The following is a 20,542-nucleotide window of genomic DNA, read 5'->3' on the forward strand; positions in this document are numbered from 1 at the left end:
GGTCGGTGTTTAACATGATGAATTCAGGCAGGACTTCAAAGTATATCAGGCTTGTTCTTGATTTTATTTCATATGAATAGTCTTCATATCATTTGCAGTGATGGCTGGGCATAAGATAAATGGGTTTTGGTGCAATTTTTTTTAATATTGTTTGCAATCAATTTGGGTTTAATCCATTATATTTTATCCTATGTATTCCTTATTGAAAAGAGAATTTGACACTTTTAGGCTCTTTTATGTAGTAGCTCACAAACTTTTGTGAGCAAATTTGCCCATTAGTGCTACAAAGAGTGAAACAATTATATTTCTTGATTACAGCCTATCATTACAGCCTATATATATGATTACATATATATAGTAATTACATATGTCATTACAGCTTATATATATGYTACCTTTTTCTGTGGACTGCTATTATCTGCTGGGGCAACCTAAACTGCTCACCTCCCCTCCAAGGTTAGCAKGYGCTGCAAATGAATGTTTGCATTCAYATTACATAGCACTCATTTCAAGYTCTGCTCTCCCATAACTCATTTTCTTCTTACAAATGTATACTTTAATGTTAACAGGTTCTGTCTTAAACACACTTCAACTATGGACAGCTTGTAGCTGCCCTGTGCAGCTAATTCTTCATTCCTCATCTAAGAGGGTTGCCATTTTCTTAACCCCACTAAGACTCTGTAAAGGTTTCAGTATTTCAAGATTATTGCTTTACCTTGCTTCCCAGACAAAAATGCCCTTGAGATACGTTATCTCACACTAAYACCTTTTCCTGTGTTTATTGCTTAATTGCACCACTCTTTAAAAAAATGCACAGTTATCGGTTTGATTTCTTAAGGTAGCATTTTGAGTGGTTATGTTTGACTCATTTTGATTCCGAACAGCTGGTGTTGATGAAACAGGACTGACTAGTTTGTACCCACTAGTCCTCATCTGCTAATGCCAAACAGTCTCCTAGTACATACAATTTTGACTCTTATTTTGTGCAAAAGTTAATGTAATTGTACTGTTTTGCCAGATTTTTCTTTGTTTGCTGTTATTTAAACAGGTGAGGAGGGAATATAAAYTGAACACTTGAGCAATGAAAAGAGCTCAACTTTAGGCTTTCTTTCCAGTTTTGCTGCACTATAGCCCTATATTACCCTGAGCATCTGCCAGAAAAAAAGGTCATGAAAAAATATAGCATGTATATAATACACATCACTTTTCCAGCACTAATTCCCATTTTACGTTTTTTGAAATGTTAATTACGCTCAGTCTGCTGTATTACACAGAAGTTGCTTTGGGAAAACAGGATTATTTTGCAGTTACAAATGGTCATTAAGGGATCATTTGTGTGATTCAGTGCTAGGCTTGACACTGTTAACAAATACCCTCCACAGGAAAATGCAGAGAACTTTACAGATAATGAGTAAACACCTTCGGGAACCCAAGGCAAAATCTCASTCCTAATGGGTGCACCCACATTTTGTGAGATTTCAGACTACTAACTGGGCCTCTAATGAAGCCACACAGGGAGTCTGTCTTATATGGAGGCAGCCAGTGCAGCACTGGCTGAGAGTGGTTTGAGGATTCCAAGTCCTGCTCTTCAGCAGGTGGCAGCTCCCCTAAGCACCCACATGCCAGCACCCAGCCTCTGGCAGCAGCAGGAGCAGGCACAGGACTCCCATCTCCTTGAGCACAGCTGCAGCCCAGGGCCCCAACAACATGGGCAGGTGGCTTTTCTTATTATTTTCTCTGACCTTGCTGTTTGCTGCTCATTAATACTTTCAGACTCTTCATCCATAATCATAAAAACTGGACTATTTTTCCATAGCTGCCAAGACACTTCATGTATCAGTGCTAAGGTACACATTTAATTCAATGATTTAGTTAGTGAGTGAAGAAAGATCTAGTTACATGTGTATGGAATTTACTCAAGTTTTTCTTCCTGTAAAAKATATTTATGTATTGTTTTTGTGTGTACAAACCTTTCAAATTAATCTGTTTATTTTATTAGCACTACAGGTGAAGGGTTCATTTACCAACAGAAAAATCCTATGTTGAAATAGTAATACTCAGCAAAAAAAGAAAAAGGCATTTTGGATTTGAGGCAGAATTTTTTTACTCTGTTTCTTTTATTCTTCTTTCTTACCAAGTCAATACCAATCACAGATGAAAAACATGTTTTATTTCTTTAATTATGTCAGCAAGAGGAACTTTTTCCTTTCCAAAAAATGATAGATAAGATAGTTCCAAAAGGTTTCCAATACTGATAAAAATCCTCATTATATCTGAGACYCAGGGCTACGATCTCCTTATTTGACAGATACGTTGATTTAAGAGGAATTTCAGCTGAGGACACCTAGTGCAAATGTTACAACTAATACATTCCGTTTTTCTTTTTGCCATATATTCTGCCTGTTTATGATTTCTGTAGCTAATGCAAAACTTAAGAACTTTTGCTTGTAATCTGTGCATTGTTCATTTTGCTTCCTGTTTGTTATTTTTCTGTAAATAAAATGTCCTGTTTGGATCACCCTTTATAGAATACAATATTTAAACTGAATAATTTTCAGTTAAACTACAAATTATATTTCAATTTAAAAAATAATCTGCATCTGTAACTGGTGTCTTGGACAGAAAATCATAAATTATCATTCATGAAAGTATATTTTATTTATTTCTCTTATTCTTGGACTTCTAGATCTCTCACTACATCTATCTGCCCATCAGGATCCCATTTTTGAGTACAGATAATACAGACAGATTCTTTCTTGGCTTGGCTGGTAACAAACTGAGCATAGAGATTCAGCAAATATTGATGTATAAGTTTGATGGAGTGGCCTGAATAGCCAGGCTCTACAGATGTGACAGAAGAACATTTCAAACACACTGAGTTAGAGATTTTCTGATCTTTTATAGCAAGGGATCCAGAACTCTTTGACACAAACCCCTTACGCTGGGAGCAACTTCTCAGATGAACAATTACGGCTTAATCTAAAATAGTTGTAATACATTTAGGACTAAATTGCCATTTCACTCTCTAACTTCAATATTTATTTTGCTTTCTGTTCTGTTCTAAAAGAAAGAAAATTGGAAGGAAATTTGATTTTTTTTTTCAATTTTCAGCTATCAAGCAGTAAGTTTTGAGTTGAAACCAATTACAATATTACATTTTAAAACGCAAGTACATATGTTAATTCTTACAAAAGAGTAAGATTGCCTCARAGAAAAAAGACAATGTCTACCTTGACAAAAGACATTGACACCTTGTCAAATAGCCTTTTACAGAACATGGATGCCCTTCAAAACATCATTCAAAAGTTAAGATGCATTTCCATATAAAATTCTTCTTCTTCCACAATAAGTAAGGACTCATTCCACATTTAATAAACTATTTACATTGAAGAAGTCTTTTCTGTTTTCTGATGCCTCCAGGAATAATCACTGTTCCCAAATAACCGAAACTGACACTGCGTCCAAAAACATGCAGTGCTTTGATCAAAAAGTATATAACTGAAGCACTTTGGAACCTTTAACCTGGCAGTGTCTGGTAATGCCGTACCTTCTCTCATCAAAAATCTTTRATGGTGCCTTCCCTCTTCCCAACTCACTTCCTGTTCAGAAGTCTCTTGCAATTCTTCCCTGCAACTGAGAGCTCACAAGTCCCTTTCCYCTTTCTAAAATCAGATGGTTCTACATTTCTCTATTGGGACTTCTCAATTAGTACACTAGTTTAAGTTTTTTACTCTATTGATTTCTCTTGGTTCTACTAAAATACTTTTCAAAACAGTATTTCTTGTTCTATTTATTCTCAGTTTTAGTATTTCACTGAAAATGGTTTCCTTTTAGCCTTCTAAAACAGCCGGTGTTTCATAGCTTATTAACTGCCCTATAAGGTCTTCCTCTGCCTAATATGCAATTCCATTTTAATATAGCTGTGTTCATATAAACTTCTTCAAATGCTTTTTAAAATTTTTCATCCCATCATTAATGATTAGAAATAAAAGGTTTAAGAATAATCAAAGGTGTCATTATATCACACTAAATCCAAAAGTAACCAGATGACTGGATTAAACATGGCATATCATCCTTTAGAATAATAGGAGGAGAGTTTTACTAATTGGGACTAAATCACAGAAGTAATTTAACTCATTGCAGAGGTAATTTATAAGCAGTATCCTTGATCTCATCTACATCACATGAAATTAAACAATATATTAGGCCATTCAATTCATGCACACTTTACCTTTCAGCTTGTGTGGCAGAGCTCAGGACAACCACTGCTGAATTGTACCTGCTCAGTCACTCAACAGCATACCACTGATGCTGGAGCTGTGTTCCCTGCCCCTTGCATGGCTGTTCAAAGGAGATATGACCAAAACACAGAGAAAAGAGGACAGTCCACTTGTTTGGGGGTGTTTGTTTGTTTTGTTTTTACTTTTTAAACATGAAGAAATTTATTTTTAAGAAAAAGAAAAAAGCGAGACAAGCTGCACTCTTCTATTTACTTTCAGCACCCATTGTATAAGAGTGAATTGGTACTATGACCAGTTTTCCAATAATTTTCTGGAAAATAGACCCAATTACTGGCCTTTAAATGGTCTAAAATTTCAGGACATCATGCCTGCTGGAAGCTTCTGTGTAAGCATGACAAAAAATTAAGATTATGCTCATAAATCCTGCTTGAACAACATGATGTTCTTTAACACAACCGTATTTCCTACCTATTTCCCGTCCAGAGCAACCAACCCAAACCTCATGCAGAACAGATGGGGTCCCTCTGCAAATGCTGACCATTGTAACTATGTCTTAGTCGCTTGACATTTTAGTACACTCAATAAATTTTTTAGATGCCATATCAACAGTCTGAAAAGATGTAGGTAGCATGCAAGGCCTAAATATTTCTGTAAAACTGTATTTGACCTCAGGCACAAAAGCCAAAGAGATGAGTCGCTCCACCTCCACCTTTCATTGAGACAGATTCTGATTTGTTCTATTGAACAGATGCTTTTGTAAGTATGAAAGGACTTGATAATTTTTTTTAAGAAACACCTACTTCTAGAACTCAGGTACTAGGAACACAAAAATACTACTACTCAGAAAACAAGGGAATAGAAAACAAAGTCTTTTTTTATCTAAAGAGTATTGAAGAAAGGAGAATTTAACTTGATTATTGATTAAAGCAACTAGAAAAATGAAGAGAGGGTGTAAATGTGGGAAGAAAGGCAGAAGGTGGAATTTATGTGAASAAGCCATCAACAGACAGGTTTGGCTCAATGCCTTTTCTCTGTTAACATATTCCCTGGTCTAGAAATACAGTTCAGGAAACAACTGGGCATTTTACTGTATACTTAACAAGATCTGCAAGCTTCCTTCTATAGTAAGTCCAAAATTTACAAGAAGATAGTCTTGATGAAAAGGCAAAGTGTCTGACAYATAGACCTAAAGACTCAGGTCCATATATCTTTAAATTACTTCCAGATTTTAGCTATCTCAAAATTTATTATAAAATCTCAAAGGGCAAAACTTCTGATATTGGACAAGCATGTGGGTGCTGGTGTCCATGACAGCCTGGCATGCACATATTAATCTGGTATTGCCTCTGAAAAAAAAAAAAAGCAAAAATACTCCCAACATAATCATCTACAATCTTTTCAGTGTATTTCACAAGACTGCCACATATACAGAATCCAAGTTAGAAAGGTGGGCAGCAGTTTTAAAGGGCTAACTCCTATTCAGTTTGGGACAATTGAATGCATAAAGGGAATATCTGCTTGCATTGATGGCTACATTGAGATCCAAAGGGGCAYTTTAAACATCTGGAGTGCACGTACTTGCTGATGTTTGTATCTCAAAACTACACGTATTGTTGCTGTAGTTCAAAATGCTACACAGCTTTCTGTAGGTCAGTAAAAAAAGAAAATATATACTATTTTAATAATAATAATAGTTTTTTTGTTTCTAAAGCACTTTTTCAAAATCCTTCAAAAGGGTAATAACTCAGGASGGTCTGTGGTAGTTTGTCTACTGCAAATCCCCCATGTCTGGAGTTTTTTGTATGAAAACATGGAACAACTTTCTCTGCAAGGACTCAAATCCTTCATAGAAATTCCATTATTCTAGCAGTGAAACACTGATCAAGTCGCCATCAGTGCCACGTGTCTGCTTATACACTCAAGCGCTACCAGACCTTTTAATAAAGAATATTATCTTGCAAAATGTGTGTATGGGGATGGGAGTTTAATACGAATTTCTTTCTCTCTCTTTCTCTCTCTCTTTTTTTTTTTTTTTTCTTTTTAAATGTTCTAAATGCTTTCCAATGAGTTTGGCTTTACTAGAAAAATCTTGGCAGTGACTGTGTTCTCCTTCCTACCAATAGTCAGGACCTTTTAAGTAATTTCTTTGTGCCATCTGCCTGTATTCCAGAAGATTGCTGGGTTCCTGCTCTGTTCCTCAGACACCAAATTCACCAGCCTGTACTTTCTGACTTCCTGGCACCTGTTACATCAGGTCTGTCCGTTTCCCACTGTGGTCAAACCTCTGCTAAGGAGAGGAGAGCTTCGCAGGGAAGCAGCAGTGATCTTCCCTAGCAGGGGGCACAAGTAAACCAAGAGCATCCCCACTGAGGCCTTCCATCCCAAGACAAGAGAGGCAGATTCTCTATGGCAAGGTGCACAGCGGGAGCACAGGGATTTGTGCCTCCAAAGCTGCCAACATCCTCTGGGTAGGGGACTGCTCAGTCTGTGGGGTTGGTATAACAGAACACATGGGCACTGCAGCCAGCTTATGTCCTTGTTTCGTTACATCAAGGCTCACTTTCCAGTTGCATAGACTAGAAAGTAGATTTTTGAACAATAAACTCAAGCATTGACCTTTATTATGAAGCTCAGGAGCATGATAGGCTCTGTCACATATTTGAGCACTCCTATTTCCTGTTAGCAAATTGTTCTTGATAACCTAATTCCATTTAAAATTATTCTGATAAGTTGCAGTACATTGATTACTGCCAATGGCCCGTTTATTTGCATTGTGATAGATTGTCAGTCACAGTATGCTGCATGAAATTACCTTTACTTCCCATGAGGATGACTTTCTAATTTCATGTATGTTACTTTTTGTCAGGAACACAGCTCACAGAAAATAATGGTAGAATTTCCTCATCATCATGAAAAACTAGCTTATGGATAACTTCAGCAACAACAGAACAACAATTACAATTGCTACAATGTATTCCTTGCTGTCCTTTTGCAAAGACAAGTCTGCAGTATTTTGATTCAAGTGCAATGACAAAGTCTTTTTCCTCATAGCTGGAACCAACACAATTAGGAGCTAAATCACAAGTAATCTTGTAAACCCTGCTAACTTGATTTCTTGCTTAAGGAGCATATTCTCCAGGGAATGACTTAGTTTGATTATTTTAACTGTTGGCAAACTACACATATGTGCCTGTAAAAATGTAAAATTGAAATCTGCAGAACCACTTTTGCTTTGCATGTAGTTAATTTAGATATTTTAAATTGCTTTTAAACAGTGGATTTAAAGACAGTAAGATAGAAAATTATGTACTAAAAATAAAACTGAAGTAAAAAGAAATCATGGTGCTCAAAAAGTCACAAAATGAATCCATGTTAGACATCATTTAAGAGGAAAAGGAGACTACTATTCAGACAAATATGTATCATCTTAAAAAAAGGCAATTTGTTTGTTTACAGTGTACTATACCTAACAAGATACTTGAAAATAATATGTTATTGGTGTCTGTACCATGTCTGTATCAGCAATATTTATTACATTGGTTGCTAAACACATATAGTTAATAATCACCATGTTACCAAAAACATGCCACCAGACAATGGGGTGCAATGCCATGTAAATTAAAAAACTAGATTTTTTCAGCATCTATTCAAAAATATAATTGTATTAATAACTACTGTCTCTGTTTATCAAACAATTACAGTACGTGGTTAGCTACAGCCTTGCATGTGGAAATTCCCTGCAACTATTCTATTCCATTCTAATTGACAATGTATTCAGTACCCGAACCTGCTAACACATATTCCCAGCTTCGGAATTGCATTTCACTCATACAAATTGACACTTAAAAATCCTGTGTACCATTGCAAAGCTTTGATTTTTGGCAAGACAATGGATAGTTTTTGGGATTCAAGGGATCTGACCTTAGAGGAACCAGATTGGTTTTCTTTTTCCTTTTGTCCAAGTGGATGTTCATTTCTGAAATACTATCCAGAGACTATTTAACAAGTGTCCCATGAAACAGATTTCACATTGTGGCAACATTACTAACACTGAAAATATGATGGAAAAAGATGGAACTTCATTTGTCTTCAGCCACACATGTTCTCTCCCCATTTCTTAACATGAGCTGCAAATTTCCCTCCTGTCTCAGAAATAAGTGACAGCAGACACAGTACCAGCCCATTCTTCTGAGAAAGTGCTTCTTTCCTGCCTCCCTCAGATTGCTCTGTGTAAAAATTCTAACGTGATTTAAATGGCTTTGCAGTCATAGAAGTACCTCTTAAACTGGTGGAGTCAAATAGTTTACTTTGCTCTTCTTCCTAATTAAAACAATTACTTAAAATAAACATCCCTGGCAAATTCTCRTGGATAATTATTCCACGAGTTGTAATCATTGCTATTCAGCACCAATAGTAATCAATTTTTTTGTAAGAGATTTCCAAGAGATAGCAAGGAAGGAAAACCATTTTCAAAGAACTCCTGAATAGGTTTCTGTACATGCTCTTGTCTTTAGACATAATCTAATCTTTTCTTCCTACCATGGGCTTGGTGCACATAACAGATTTTAGTTAAGCTATCACTACTACAACTGCTGCTTATACCAGCTTAAGAGGGTTTCTGTTAAGCTGATATATAATGCACTGCCTCCATGGGCAAATCCACATAGCATAAGTACTCATGATACTTATGTTTGCATGTGTAAGTTGGATGGGGCTGTTTTCTCCATTTTCTCTAAGAATTACTGATTGTTGCTGATGGAAAACCAGCAAAATGCAATTATTAACTGGTGTTATTGACAGAAAAAATGGCAAACTACTGAAAGTGAAGCTGTGACAGATTGTGGAATGCCTGATAATTTCAGGTTTACATGAGGCTGATTCAGGGCTCTYTTTTCACCTCACATTTTCCATGAATGTTACATGTCCAGTGCCCAGCAACTGGGTGTCAAACTACCTAATTTTTTTAATTTTAATGTAGGCTTTCCCATACTCCTCTCGAAAGTTTTCACCCTTCAAAGCTGCAGTCCTGTTCCACTTAAAACAATGGCAAAATCTTACACATAGAGAGGTCAGAAAGAAGGTGCAGCAAAGGCACAGAAGTAATTTCATTACAAAACAGCGTAGAAAAAAAAGTTACAAAAAATTTTTATTGATGATCACCAAGGCTCTGACCCAATTCACTGGAAAAAAGTGTTTGGGAGGAAGCATGCATTTGGGAAACAGGATCATCTAATTGAAACTGTGCACTTCATGGGGACAAACCATGAAGAAAATAAATGTTCCTAGCAATTTTCCATCTCACAAGAAGGGAATAATTGTTAAAATTATTTTTTTCCATCATTGCATGACTTCTATACCTATTTCTTTTTCAAATGTCTGTGAAAATAATCTTTTAATATTTTAAAGGAACAGATATTTTTAATGACTGCTTTACACACAGATTGYTTTAAAAGACTTTTCAATGGGTTTTCAGTGTATTTCAGTTTCCTAGGACAAGTTTGCAAAATTGCCCCAGACTTTTTTCACTTTAKTTCCTTCTTTTTACTAATGGTCCCAATGGCAATTGCTATCGAATCAACAAATAAACATAAGAATAAATTTTTTTGTTGCTGTTTGGTTAGGAAGAAGCAATAACTTTTAAATGAGTATTTCTTGTTCTGTTTACAATAACTTCACATTTTGAAAAGCTTTTCATTCCAACAGTAATTTAATAAAGATCTTATAGTAACATATAATTAAAATTGAGAGCACAATCACCTTAGAACAGGCTGCCCAGACAAGTTGTGTGTGCCCCATCCCTGCAAGTATTTTAGGTCAGGGTGGATGGGGCCCCCAGCAACCTGATCAAATGGGTGAAATCCCTGCCCATAGCAGGGAGACTGAACTAGATGATCTTCCAATTCAAAAAATTCTTTGGACCTATTATTAAAGATACTGGAAAGAGTTATTTTCTTTCTGAAGAACATTTATCTTGTTTGATCCCAGCCCACTACAGCTTGTTCATTCTGTACTTCCCAACAGCAAAGCTGTCAACAAATCTGATTTCCCATGACATACTAAAGTTTTGTCAAGTTTGAAGCAGCTTAAGATCACCCTTCTCTGGTCATAGTTGCCATCCCAGCCATGAGGCCAAGACAGGAAAACAAACAGAAACAAGAGGTGAAGGGATGCAGGCAGCACTCAAATATCTACTTTAGTTTTCTGTAAAGCACACAAAGCATCAGTTATTTATCATCTCACTACTTGGAAATGACTGTATGTCCAATCTTATGGCCCCACTTAGTCAATCTCTTCTACTCATGACTCTAAAAATCATGAGCAAAAAATATCCACTCCCAAAAGACAATGAACAATTTGAATGCAAATCAGTCACTCTGACAAAGTGTTGAAGAAACCAGAAGCAAGAGAGACTGGTGGTATAACTTCAAACAAGCTATTCATTTGGGAATAGAGGATTATTAAGGTTTTGTTCTCAAAATTCTGCTTTGAAAAGTGAAACTGTGAAGAATGCAAGTCCCTGCTCAAATCTGCCCATCTGGGTGGGCTCAGCAGAGGGAATGATCCCGCTTCTGTCCTTCACAAACTGAGAGCAAACTTTTCATCAAAACACTTTTCTGAGAATGGAACCTCATCAAGGAAGTGASCTTGCAGTTTTAACATTGAAGGCTCAGTTTTCAAATAATAAGAGACTCCTTTGGCATAAAGAAATCATCAATGATTCTACCATTAAATTATACTTTAGGACAATACAAGAAAAGAGAGATGAAGGAATGGATAAAACAACAAAGTTGAAACCTGTCATCAACCCAGCAGGAGAAACAATGCAGTTAAAAACAAGGTACCTAAAATTCAAGACTTAGGAGATAAGAATCCTAGCTTCTCCCAAATGGGTAATTAACTCTGGAAAACTTACCAAAAATGGAAATTCCAAAATCCTTTTATTTCCCTATAATGCACCATTACTTTGCTCCAAAGGTACCAGATGATTGAAATGCTATGCTTCGTGGCTTTTGCTGCTTGTGAAACCAAGCAGTAGAGCTTTCTCTTTCATCTTGTATTTCAGGTTGGTAATCTCCAGTAGTGAAGTGGATAAACCAATCAACTAATTTCACATGCAGCACTGAGAAGTCATGAGATGCTAACAACTCATTACTCAGCTGGAAAGATCAAAATTAATTATAGATGAAACTGCCATATTATCAGTCCCCTGAGTCATCCAATTCCCACTGTATTGCTCTTCATTTTTTTGCTGCCTGCCTCTACATATCAAGTATTACTGTTGCAGATAACCCCTTGACTCATTCCTTGGGCTCACCCACCTATGATTTGTGAGTGAGATCAGCTACTATAACACTGCTTTCCTCCGGAGTCTCTCGCTACATCTGACCAGGCTACTGAGACTGCTGGTCTGACTTAAGTTGGATTTTTTTATGCTTAAACACATACATTCTTCAATTTTCTACCAAGCATGCTGCTACTAGTACATCATGTACTGAAACAAAGACTTGGAATTAATCATTACATTAGTGCATTTGATAATCAAAATGCAATATCTCATTATTTTCATGATTTCCCAGGTAAAATAGAAATAAGCATTATCTGAGATTAGGAAAAACATTTAATGAAAAGTAGATATGATGGCAATAATCCTTCTTAAAAATGGTAAAACACACTGTTTATATGGAAAAGATACCATATCAGCTTCACATAATGAAATGAGAAAAAAACTAAAGACTTCACATGGATTATATTTTCCAGTGAAAGGTAAATTAATGTTTTCATTCTCTGTTTAACACAGATGTTAAAAACCTTTCTACTGATCTTCTTCTCCTATTTTTGTTGGTTCTAGTTTCCAAAATTATTAAACCGTGSAACAGAAACAGTCAGTAGTAACTAGTACAAACATGTTTTTCTTGAACAGTTTTTTATTGTCTCTGTGCGCATTCGTTAACTGAGCTTACAATTCTCATAGTTCTGCCTCCTCCTTCAATAAAAAGTCTCATGTTCCACCCTCCACTTTACACACTACTCAACTGGCACATTCCCCACAGGTTTTATCCATCACCAAGCTCACCCAAGTATTACACTCTTTAAAGTCCTATAAAGAATCACACTGATATTCAATAATGACCATAAAGACATCAGTACATCTTTCTAATGAAATATTCCTGTTCTGATTAGCTCATGAAGCTTTCAGCACTAACACCGGCTAAGCCATCCACACCACCCCACCAAAGAGACCTCCAAAACAAACTCTCAACTATTGCAGTGCTTTGTCAGTAAACTCCAAATTCTTCTTTTGGCTTCAAAGTGAATAGCAGAGCATATTTGGCATTTTCTTCTATCTCTGTTAGCAAAAATAAAAATGATATTTTAGAGCTCCTTCTAATCTCTATGATTCATATGTCAGACTCCCTACATTCATCATTTMAAGTTTTTTTTTATCCAGTTTCAGGTCTAAAGGTGAGCCATGGATCAGGAAAATCACCTGCTCTTCACTCCTAATACTTTAATCTGTGTTAATAAAGAATGCACAAGACAACCTTCATGCAATTATCATTGTCGACCAGCAAGATGTCTAYATACTATCTTCTTCATACCTCCAAAATATTTCAAAAGCATGAAGACAACAACAGCAAGTCCTTCTTTCGTTTGCCAAAATGCATAATCACACAGAAGGAATAAAATCTCCAGCCTATATTTTTCCTTAGAACCTTAAAAGTTTAAAATTTTTATTTGCTCTCTATGGATGTATAGAATAAGACCCTGTTCCTGCAGATGATTTATGGACATCCTTAGATTTTAAAAGTTATTTAAAGAACTCATACAGCTCTTTTCTGAGTACCTGCAGGAAGATGATTTCACTGTGGTAGAGCAAATCATTTTGCTTTGCCCCACAAAAAAAAAAAAAAAAAAAAAAAAAAAAAAAAANAAAAAAAAATTGCAAAGCTCCAATATTTATGGGACATAATCCTGGACACATGCCTGTGTACAAGAAATCTTTTAATCATAGACACACACGCACATGCACACACAAGTAATTGTATATGTATATAACAATATATAAGCATATACATATATATTTTTTAACTGGAAGAATCTACTTTGATGCTTTTTGTGGGCAATAACAGTACTACAAGTTTTTATTAAATAGATTTGCATTATTGTCATCATGATCCTTAGAAAATATTCCCAGCAATCAACAGTTTTGAGTTCAGGCTAGTATTTTCTTGCTACAAGCACATAAACTCCTAGCATATTGAATGAAATTGGCTGCTTAGGACCTGAGTTTGAATCATTTAGATTCCATTCAGGATAGAGAGCTGACAGGAAGGTAGATTAATTGAACTAAAATGACAGTTATACTGTTCTGGTGGGAGTTTTAGTCATGTGCAGCAAAAATTACTGCCCTGGTATTTGTGGGAGAAAATCAGACAAGGGAAAAAAAAAATAACACTCCTATGCTTTTTCTTTCCCTCTGAAGCTAATGTAGTCAATGCATCAACAGAAAATTTGTTACAACAGTAACTGCTATGCATAACTGTATATATATTCTAACCCAACCTTTAAAAGTATGATGCCTATTCCAGTTAAAAAAAAAAAAAAAAAAAAAAGCATTTTGGTCTATTTTGAAATCCATAGTACACAAGGTAAGGTAGAGATTAACAATTAATATTAATTATTTAATATGATGCTATGCTGTACTAACTCATGGCAAAAAAAAGGTCCATTCTTCAGAGACTAGTTCTTGTACAAGTAGTTTCTAAAACCATGCAGCAATTTTGTTCACTCTTAAGACTGTATCCTTTTTTATGAACTATTCACTAGCAAAAACAATCCAAAGGTTGAAAATTAAAATATAGAATCCTTCCTGTTCTGGACAGTAAAAATTTCTATAAATGCTTTCTGTATAAGGACACACTCTTACAGAGTATGGAAAAATTAGGTTCAACAATAGCATGCATTCCAAAGGAACTGCATACTCACTGGAGTATGTAGCTACATATATAAATATGAAAGTTATAATAAAATTATGTAACTAACAGAATAAGTATATGCTAATTAATTAATAAATTGACAGATTTTTGTGCCTATGGTAATAGTGACCTGGACTAGCTATAAAGTTTACAGCTGTCTTGCAAATCACCACAGAGATCTCAGCCTTAGCTTTTCAGGCACAGGCAGCCAGCTATAGAAGSAGATCAGGAATGTTGTAATAAATGTCATAGCCCCTAATCAATATCAGTTGCAGAGGGTGGTGATGATTTTCTTTTGTTCTGCTGCTATGACATTTCTTATCTTCATGTACTGGCCAATACACTAAATTCATACTTGMTATGGAAACTGGCTAAAAACCAGATTTGACCTGCCATAAAAATATTGCCATTTTGAGATAATTAACTTTTTGTGGTAAATTAAGCGTTCCCTTCACCTAATTTTCAGGGCAAAAACATCTCTATGTCAACCCACTCCAATCTGACAGAAACATCAAAAATTTCTATAATTAAAGTGTTCAAAGGATAGAGAATGTCTCCTCCAGACCAGATGACTGTGAATTCTCAACAGTACTCATGTAAAAGTGTTTTCCATTAGAGCGTTCCCTTATATAAGGCACAGTGAAAAATTTAAAATAGTATGAAATTCGCTTTGATTCTTACCAGAAAAGACACTGGGAATCTTGGAAAGAAAACTTTTCACTGTACGAATAGGAATCCCATTTTTCTCATCTTGCATGCGGGCTATGACGTCTTCCATCTGAACAGAGGAAAAAAAAAAATGAAAGAAAGAATAAATCCAGAATTATTTCCTAAAATTCATCTCCAAGAAATCCTAGATCAGTGTCTCAGAATAACAGGTCCATTCTTTCTTTCTTTAATTTCTATTCTATAATTTTATTGAAAAGGTTTAAAATGCAACCTAGTAATGAAAAATAGTAAAAATATATACATATTCAAAGACTCTTGAGAAAGAAAAAACAATGCAGAACAACTTAGTTAAAGTTAGATTTAGTTAAAGTACCTAAAAGAACTTTTCAAAAACCCTTGCTGGGTATAAAATTTCATGTTTTTATTGTTTTAGTGGTATTGTACCACACATAAAAGCAAAACAAACCCATACAGACTTTTAGGGGACTGATAGAGTTTTTAAATAGAACGTTGAAAACAAAAGCAGAGCTTTTATGTTCAAAGCAAAATTTCCTTCTTTTGAGAAAAGGGAAAAAGTACAATAAGGTAATTTTGCATCCCTGGAGACAGCAGAGGCAGAAATGTAAGATTTCTTTGTAGGCAATAATGGAGTGGGTATAAAAATATTTTAAATCAATTTGCTGATTTTCTTATATATAATTTTTCCATTAGCTCAGTTTTCCAATTCAACTTTTAGGCTAATTTGGACCGTACATTTTATAAGTTGAGCCCAATTCAAAGGGTCACTTTCCTATGAACTATGACCAGAAAACCCTTTCACTGGAAGACAAAGAATATTTAAGTAGAGTCCTTGGCTTACAATGCTAGTTTTTCTTCTTACCCATTTCACAATTAAAGTTTACACATTTGAAAATTTCCATCATTCTTTCTTTGAATATCTAACTTCTCAAAACATTCAATGAAACTATGATGAAAATAATTACAACTATTCTTTCTTTTTACTTAAATCACCAACATACTCCCTATGAAAAATTCTGTGTGACAGGGCATTTTATACTCTTTTATTAGTCAAATTTTAAAAAAACTTTCTATATCACTTCTGTAGCCCTAATAGGTTCCCAGTAAGTTCAGTAAAAGTTTGTGGTTGGGCTGTGTTGTGGAAGCAAACAAACAGAAAAAATTCTTTATTCGTGCACCTTTTTTCCCCTGAMGTCAGATGTCCCACATTAGCAGATAGCAAACAAGCATTGGTTTAATTAATGCAGCTGTGCATTAATTGGCCCAATAAAAGAATTGTATAGAGACAGGAAAGGGAACAGCAGTTGGAATCACCAGTGGTGTACTTAGGAAAAAGAATAAATATCCATACCAAAAAAAAAAAAAAAAAAAAAAGGAAAAAAGAAGCCAAAATCAATTAACTCWACTGCTCATGAAGAAAACCTGTTTATACAGAGAGTGTCTGGAGGTTGCCATGTTCCATTTACTTATAGATCATACATTAACAACCTAAGGAATGCAAAGACAGTCATTGTCCAAACCAAAAAGTACAAACAAGAAGTAGATGCTGTTAGCAAGGTGTGAAAAACTCAGTGCACTGCTCAGAATCAAGCAATGTGCAAAATGWAACAGAAGAAAAGAACCAATGTTCATCAGGCATAGAATTTCATTCTTTAAAAAGAAAAGGCCATTAATAGATTGCTGAAGAAATTGTCAACCATACATACCATTATCTATGAAATGAAATCTGTCCCTACATTTTTTATCCATGTAGCAACTGAAGGCTTATATCAATCCCTTCCAAATTCAGTTGGTAAACTATCTTATTGTGCCCTTAAGTGAAGTCACTCAAATTCAAGTGAATATTTTTACTGATCATATTGGATGATAAATTCCACACATGCACAGTAAGTTTGTAAGAATATTACTAGAACTGCAAAGTGAATAATATTACACAAGGACAAAGTATAGAAGACAACTTGTGCATAAGGCAACATGCTAAAGGTATATTTGCAATGCAGTAAGGATTACTCCACACTTGTCAAACACAGTATTACAGGCAGACAGATGCAGTTACTGCTTGCTCAAGAACAGAGTACAAATGTTAAATCCCCAGCATTGCTAGTGCTGTCAGCAACCAGTCTTTTGAGGGTACATGGAATAAATTGTTAAAAGACGTTTACATATGCCTTCCTATACTTCGTTTGTGGACAGGAATTAATCTAAACAGCATAAAATCTAACTCTGAGAAGTACCACAACTCTGGGTGAGTGCTCTGATTTTCATTAGCAAAGTGAGCTCTAGGATGTCTGCACTGCAAAATTACACCTTCCCCTTCATGTCAAGCTCATGTAAYTGCTCTGTGTTGGGAGTGAGTACTGTCTGAGTAAAAGCCAGCTCACACTCCAGACAGCATCACTCTGAACTTCCTGGTTAACTCAAAGATTACTTTCTAAGTGAGTAGGAATGTTCTGAAACAACACACAACACAACTAGTTGTGTACAGTTGACCCGGGATGTTACCTGTTAGACTAAAAAATTATTTGTCCTGTCCCTTCTTGCATGGAAATCTAAGAAGTTACTTGTGGTTTGTGGTTATCTTAAATTTTAAACGTAAGACCTATAGAAAGTGAAGGTCAATTTAAAAGACAAGAAGTTTAAATTAAAAATTCAAACCTATCCAATCCAACATATGCTGGTGTAAAGTTTAACTTTCAATATATGTAGTTGCTATTTCTGTTTCACCTGCTTTAAATTCAGCAAATATATAACCTCTTCCACTGAAAACAATCAAATTTAATTATATTTGGGAAGCAGCAGTCAAGGCACTCCTCTGTCATTCATCAGCAATGACCTAAGACAATGGAAAGGGCAGAATAGTTTAATTAGAATGATGAAAGAAAATTTTAATCTAATTTTGCTCAAGAAGCCTAATCTGGGAAACACATGCTGCTGCCTGATATAATAATTTTCCTTCCTGAAATATCATTGCTTGCTTCTGAGTCACCTGACCCAATGCTCAGAGATGAAATAGAAGCTTCTTCATTTCACCTCCTATAATCTTATCTGGCTAAACCTGCCTGGCCCCCATCTGGCTACAGGATCCTTTTTAGTACCAAAAATTCTCAAGTAACTCAGAGAAAACAAACCCACAAATAATTTGCCTCCTGATCACTTTGCAAATGAAGCTCAAGATGCTCAAGAGGAAGTTATATAAACATATCTTTTAGCTTTTCAGTCATCATTATACATCATTAACTGGGAAAGTATAGCTAGAAAAAAGTTCCAGTGCAGCACAGATTCCACAGAAGGCTTTTTAAATAAACGTATTCTTCAAGAAAAGTGACATTTGTTTACCCGTGAGGTAATTCTAAACCTGACAAAAACTCACTAAACTTCTGCTGCATAGGCAACTCAAGAACAAACTTACAATATTAATATTTAAAACTTCACTTGTCTCCCTGTGAAGATAATTTGCAGTCTTCATCTTGACATGCAAGGACTCTGTGAAATCTATTTCAAAGCCTAACTCTATGACAACAGTGGCAATGCATCTTCTCTAAAGCAAAAAGAAAGCAGATAACAATATCCTATAATAGAAGGGCTACAGGATGCAGGATCCATTGAATAATGAGAGCTGACTGTGCTGTGAACACACAGGGAGCTGGAACCAGGAGCAGAGCCAGGGCTTTCCAGACAGCTAACARACCCACAGAGCCAGTAGTATCTGACCATGGGGAAGAGAGATTAAAAGTTATCCAATATGAAGAAAAGGTAATGATGCTTGCTCTTGAAGGACTATGCTTACCAGGCTTCTCTTCTTTAATACAACCAAAGAGGCTTCTGCAACATGGGGTACAATTCATCTCTTCCATCTTTAATCATCACCCACCCAAAGGGACCTGTTTTTCTCCATTATTGACAACGGAGATCTTGGGGACACACCAGCATCAGTGCCCTTTAGCTGCTTATAGCTAGGTGAAATTAATACAACCCCTCAGAGCAGAGTTTTTATGGTGCTCAGTGCCACAGTGCCATGACATTCARGGGGGGGAGGCCCTGATCTTTAAACTTCTACATCTAAATAGGAATTTCATTGCTATTCATTTGCACATCTTGCAAAAGTTATCAACTTGAACCATAATTCAGTATCACTTCATCTTTGTTTGGAGGTTTTTTTCAATAATGAAATCACAACAAAAGTGAAAACCAAAAAGTTGTTAGTGCAGGACAAGAGCTTTTTTTCCATTATGATCTAGCCTAAGTCAACACCACATAAAGATGATCACTAGATACAAGGATTTGAATACTAGAAAATGTAATTTKTCTGGAACTAAGTTAGTTCAAGAGATACATGGCAAAAACTTGAAGCCTTGGCCAACATAGACATATACGGATATCTTAATTTGATTTATGTTCCTAAAAAAATAATAAATTCAGTGCTAGTGTATTAAGAGTATACTCAGGAATACCAGAATAAAATAAGCATAATTTTACACTCAGTTTTCATACATCAGAACAGGGGATTGCTCTTACATTGAGTGTACTGTGGTCCACCCACACTACAGCTTTCTTAAYTTTACTAAAATCTTTTTTCTCCTTTTACACAAATGCAGGGGTTGAATAACCCAGAGGAACTAACTACAAAACCTCATCCAAACTTGCTGAAAAGTACAAACAGTTACTGTATATTGCTTACAATGTGCAACGTGTTCCTCAGCCATTTTCTCTCCTCCTTGCTTTAAYACTTTACAGGGTCCAAGGTCATTAGGGCAGTTGGCCAGCAGGTTGCAGGAGGTTTTCTTTAGCCTGGCCCCATGCAAAGATGCACATTAAGCACCAAGGGCTGAACAAAACTTGCAGGGTAGAAGGACACAAGGTTCCTCACAAGGTAAGGGCCACTTTATTTCTGACTGCTTCACCAACAAGCACAGATACGGGCAAACTGATTGCCAGATCAAATCAGTAAGAAATTACCATGGAGGTGGAGATAGAAGGTTAATGAGAGATCTTCAATTTACCCAGTGTATRAGGCAAAGTCACCAAAGTAAAACAAACAGTCTCATTTTAAGAATGCTGACAACTCTTTTTCTAAATCCAGTGTGCAGAAACAAGATGGTTTCGCATTTTCATATGGAAGATTTCAACTTTTTCCATTTAATGCAGAATTGGGTTATTTCAACTCTTTATTTGTACTCRTTATGGAAACCAAGTTTAAACATTGAGAAACTCAGAAAAGTAGATTTTGATTTTTGACTAAAGTACAGTGCTGAAAGATGGCTTGAAACACACAAGACTAACCAGACTTAATGACAGTCATGCACGAACCCTCTGAGCTTGCTGATATAAAAGCACCCAGTCAGGAGTTTCTCTAAGACAGCAACATTGCATCTCTGGTCTACCAATGCAGGAAACAGCCCTAAATACTCTCTGATGAACATTAAATTATAAAATAACTTAATTAAAAGAGTACAAGAATGACTGGTCTCATTCTTTTCAGAACCTCTATTTGCTGAAATAATTACTTGACATCATAAAATCAAATGACAAAGAGATGCACTGGAGATAGCTTGAAGAGMCTAATTTTCTACATGTACCTATGATGCTGGCATCTCTGTCTCATGCTCCTCTCCTGTATACGAAGACACTGGTGTGAGC

At 35.7% G+C, this 20,542-nt stretch overlaps 1 protein-coding gene across 5 annotated transcripts in view; it reads right to left on the minus strand.

Annotated features, from left to right (window-relative positions):
• RGS7 (regulator of G protein signaling 7) overlaps positions 1–20,542 on the minus strand; it is a 224,168-nt gene that overhangs the window by 113,424 nt on the left and 90,202 nt on the right. For all 5 annotated transcript variants that reach the window (XM_057363970.1, XM_057363975.1, XM_057363973.1 and 2 more), the window contains exon 2: positions 14,900–14,996. In XM_057363970.1, coding sequence (XP_057219953.1) covers positions 14,900–14,996 — 97 coding nt within the window. The remainder of the gene's footprint in view (positions 1–14,899; positions 14,997–20,542) is intronic.

Source organism: Malurus melanocephalus, unplaced genomic scaffold (genome assembly GCF_030028575.1).
Source record: "Malurus melanocephalus ecotype Western Australia unplaced genomic scaffold, MMel_1.1 scaffold_33, whole genome shotgun sequence".
Classification (NCBI taxonomy): Eukaryota; Metazoa; Chordata; class Aves; order Passeriformes; family Maluridae; genus Malurus; species Malurus melanocephalus.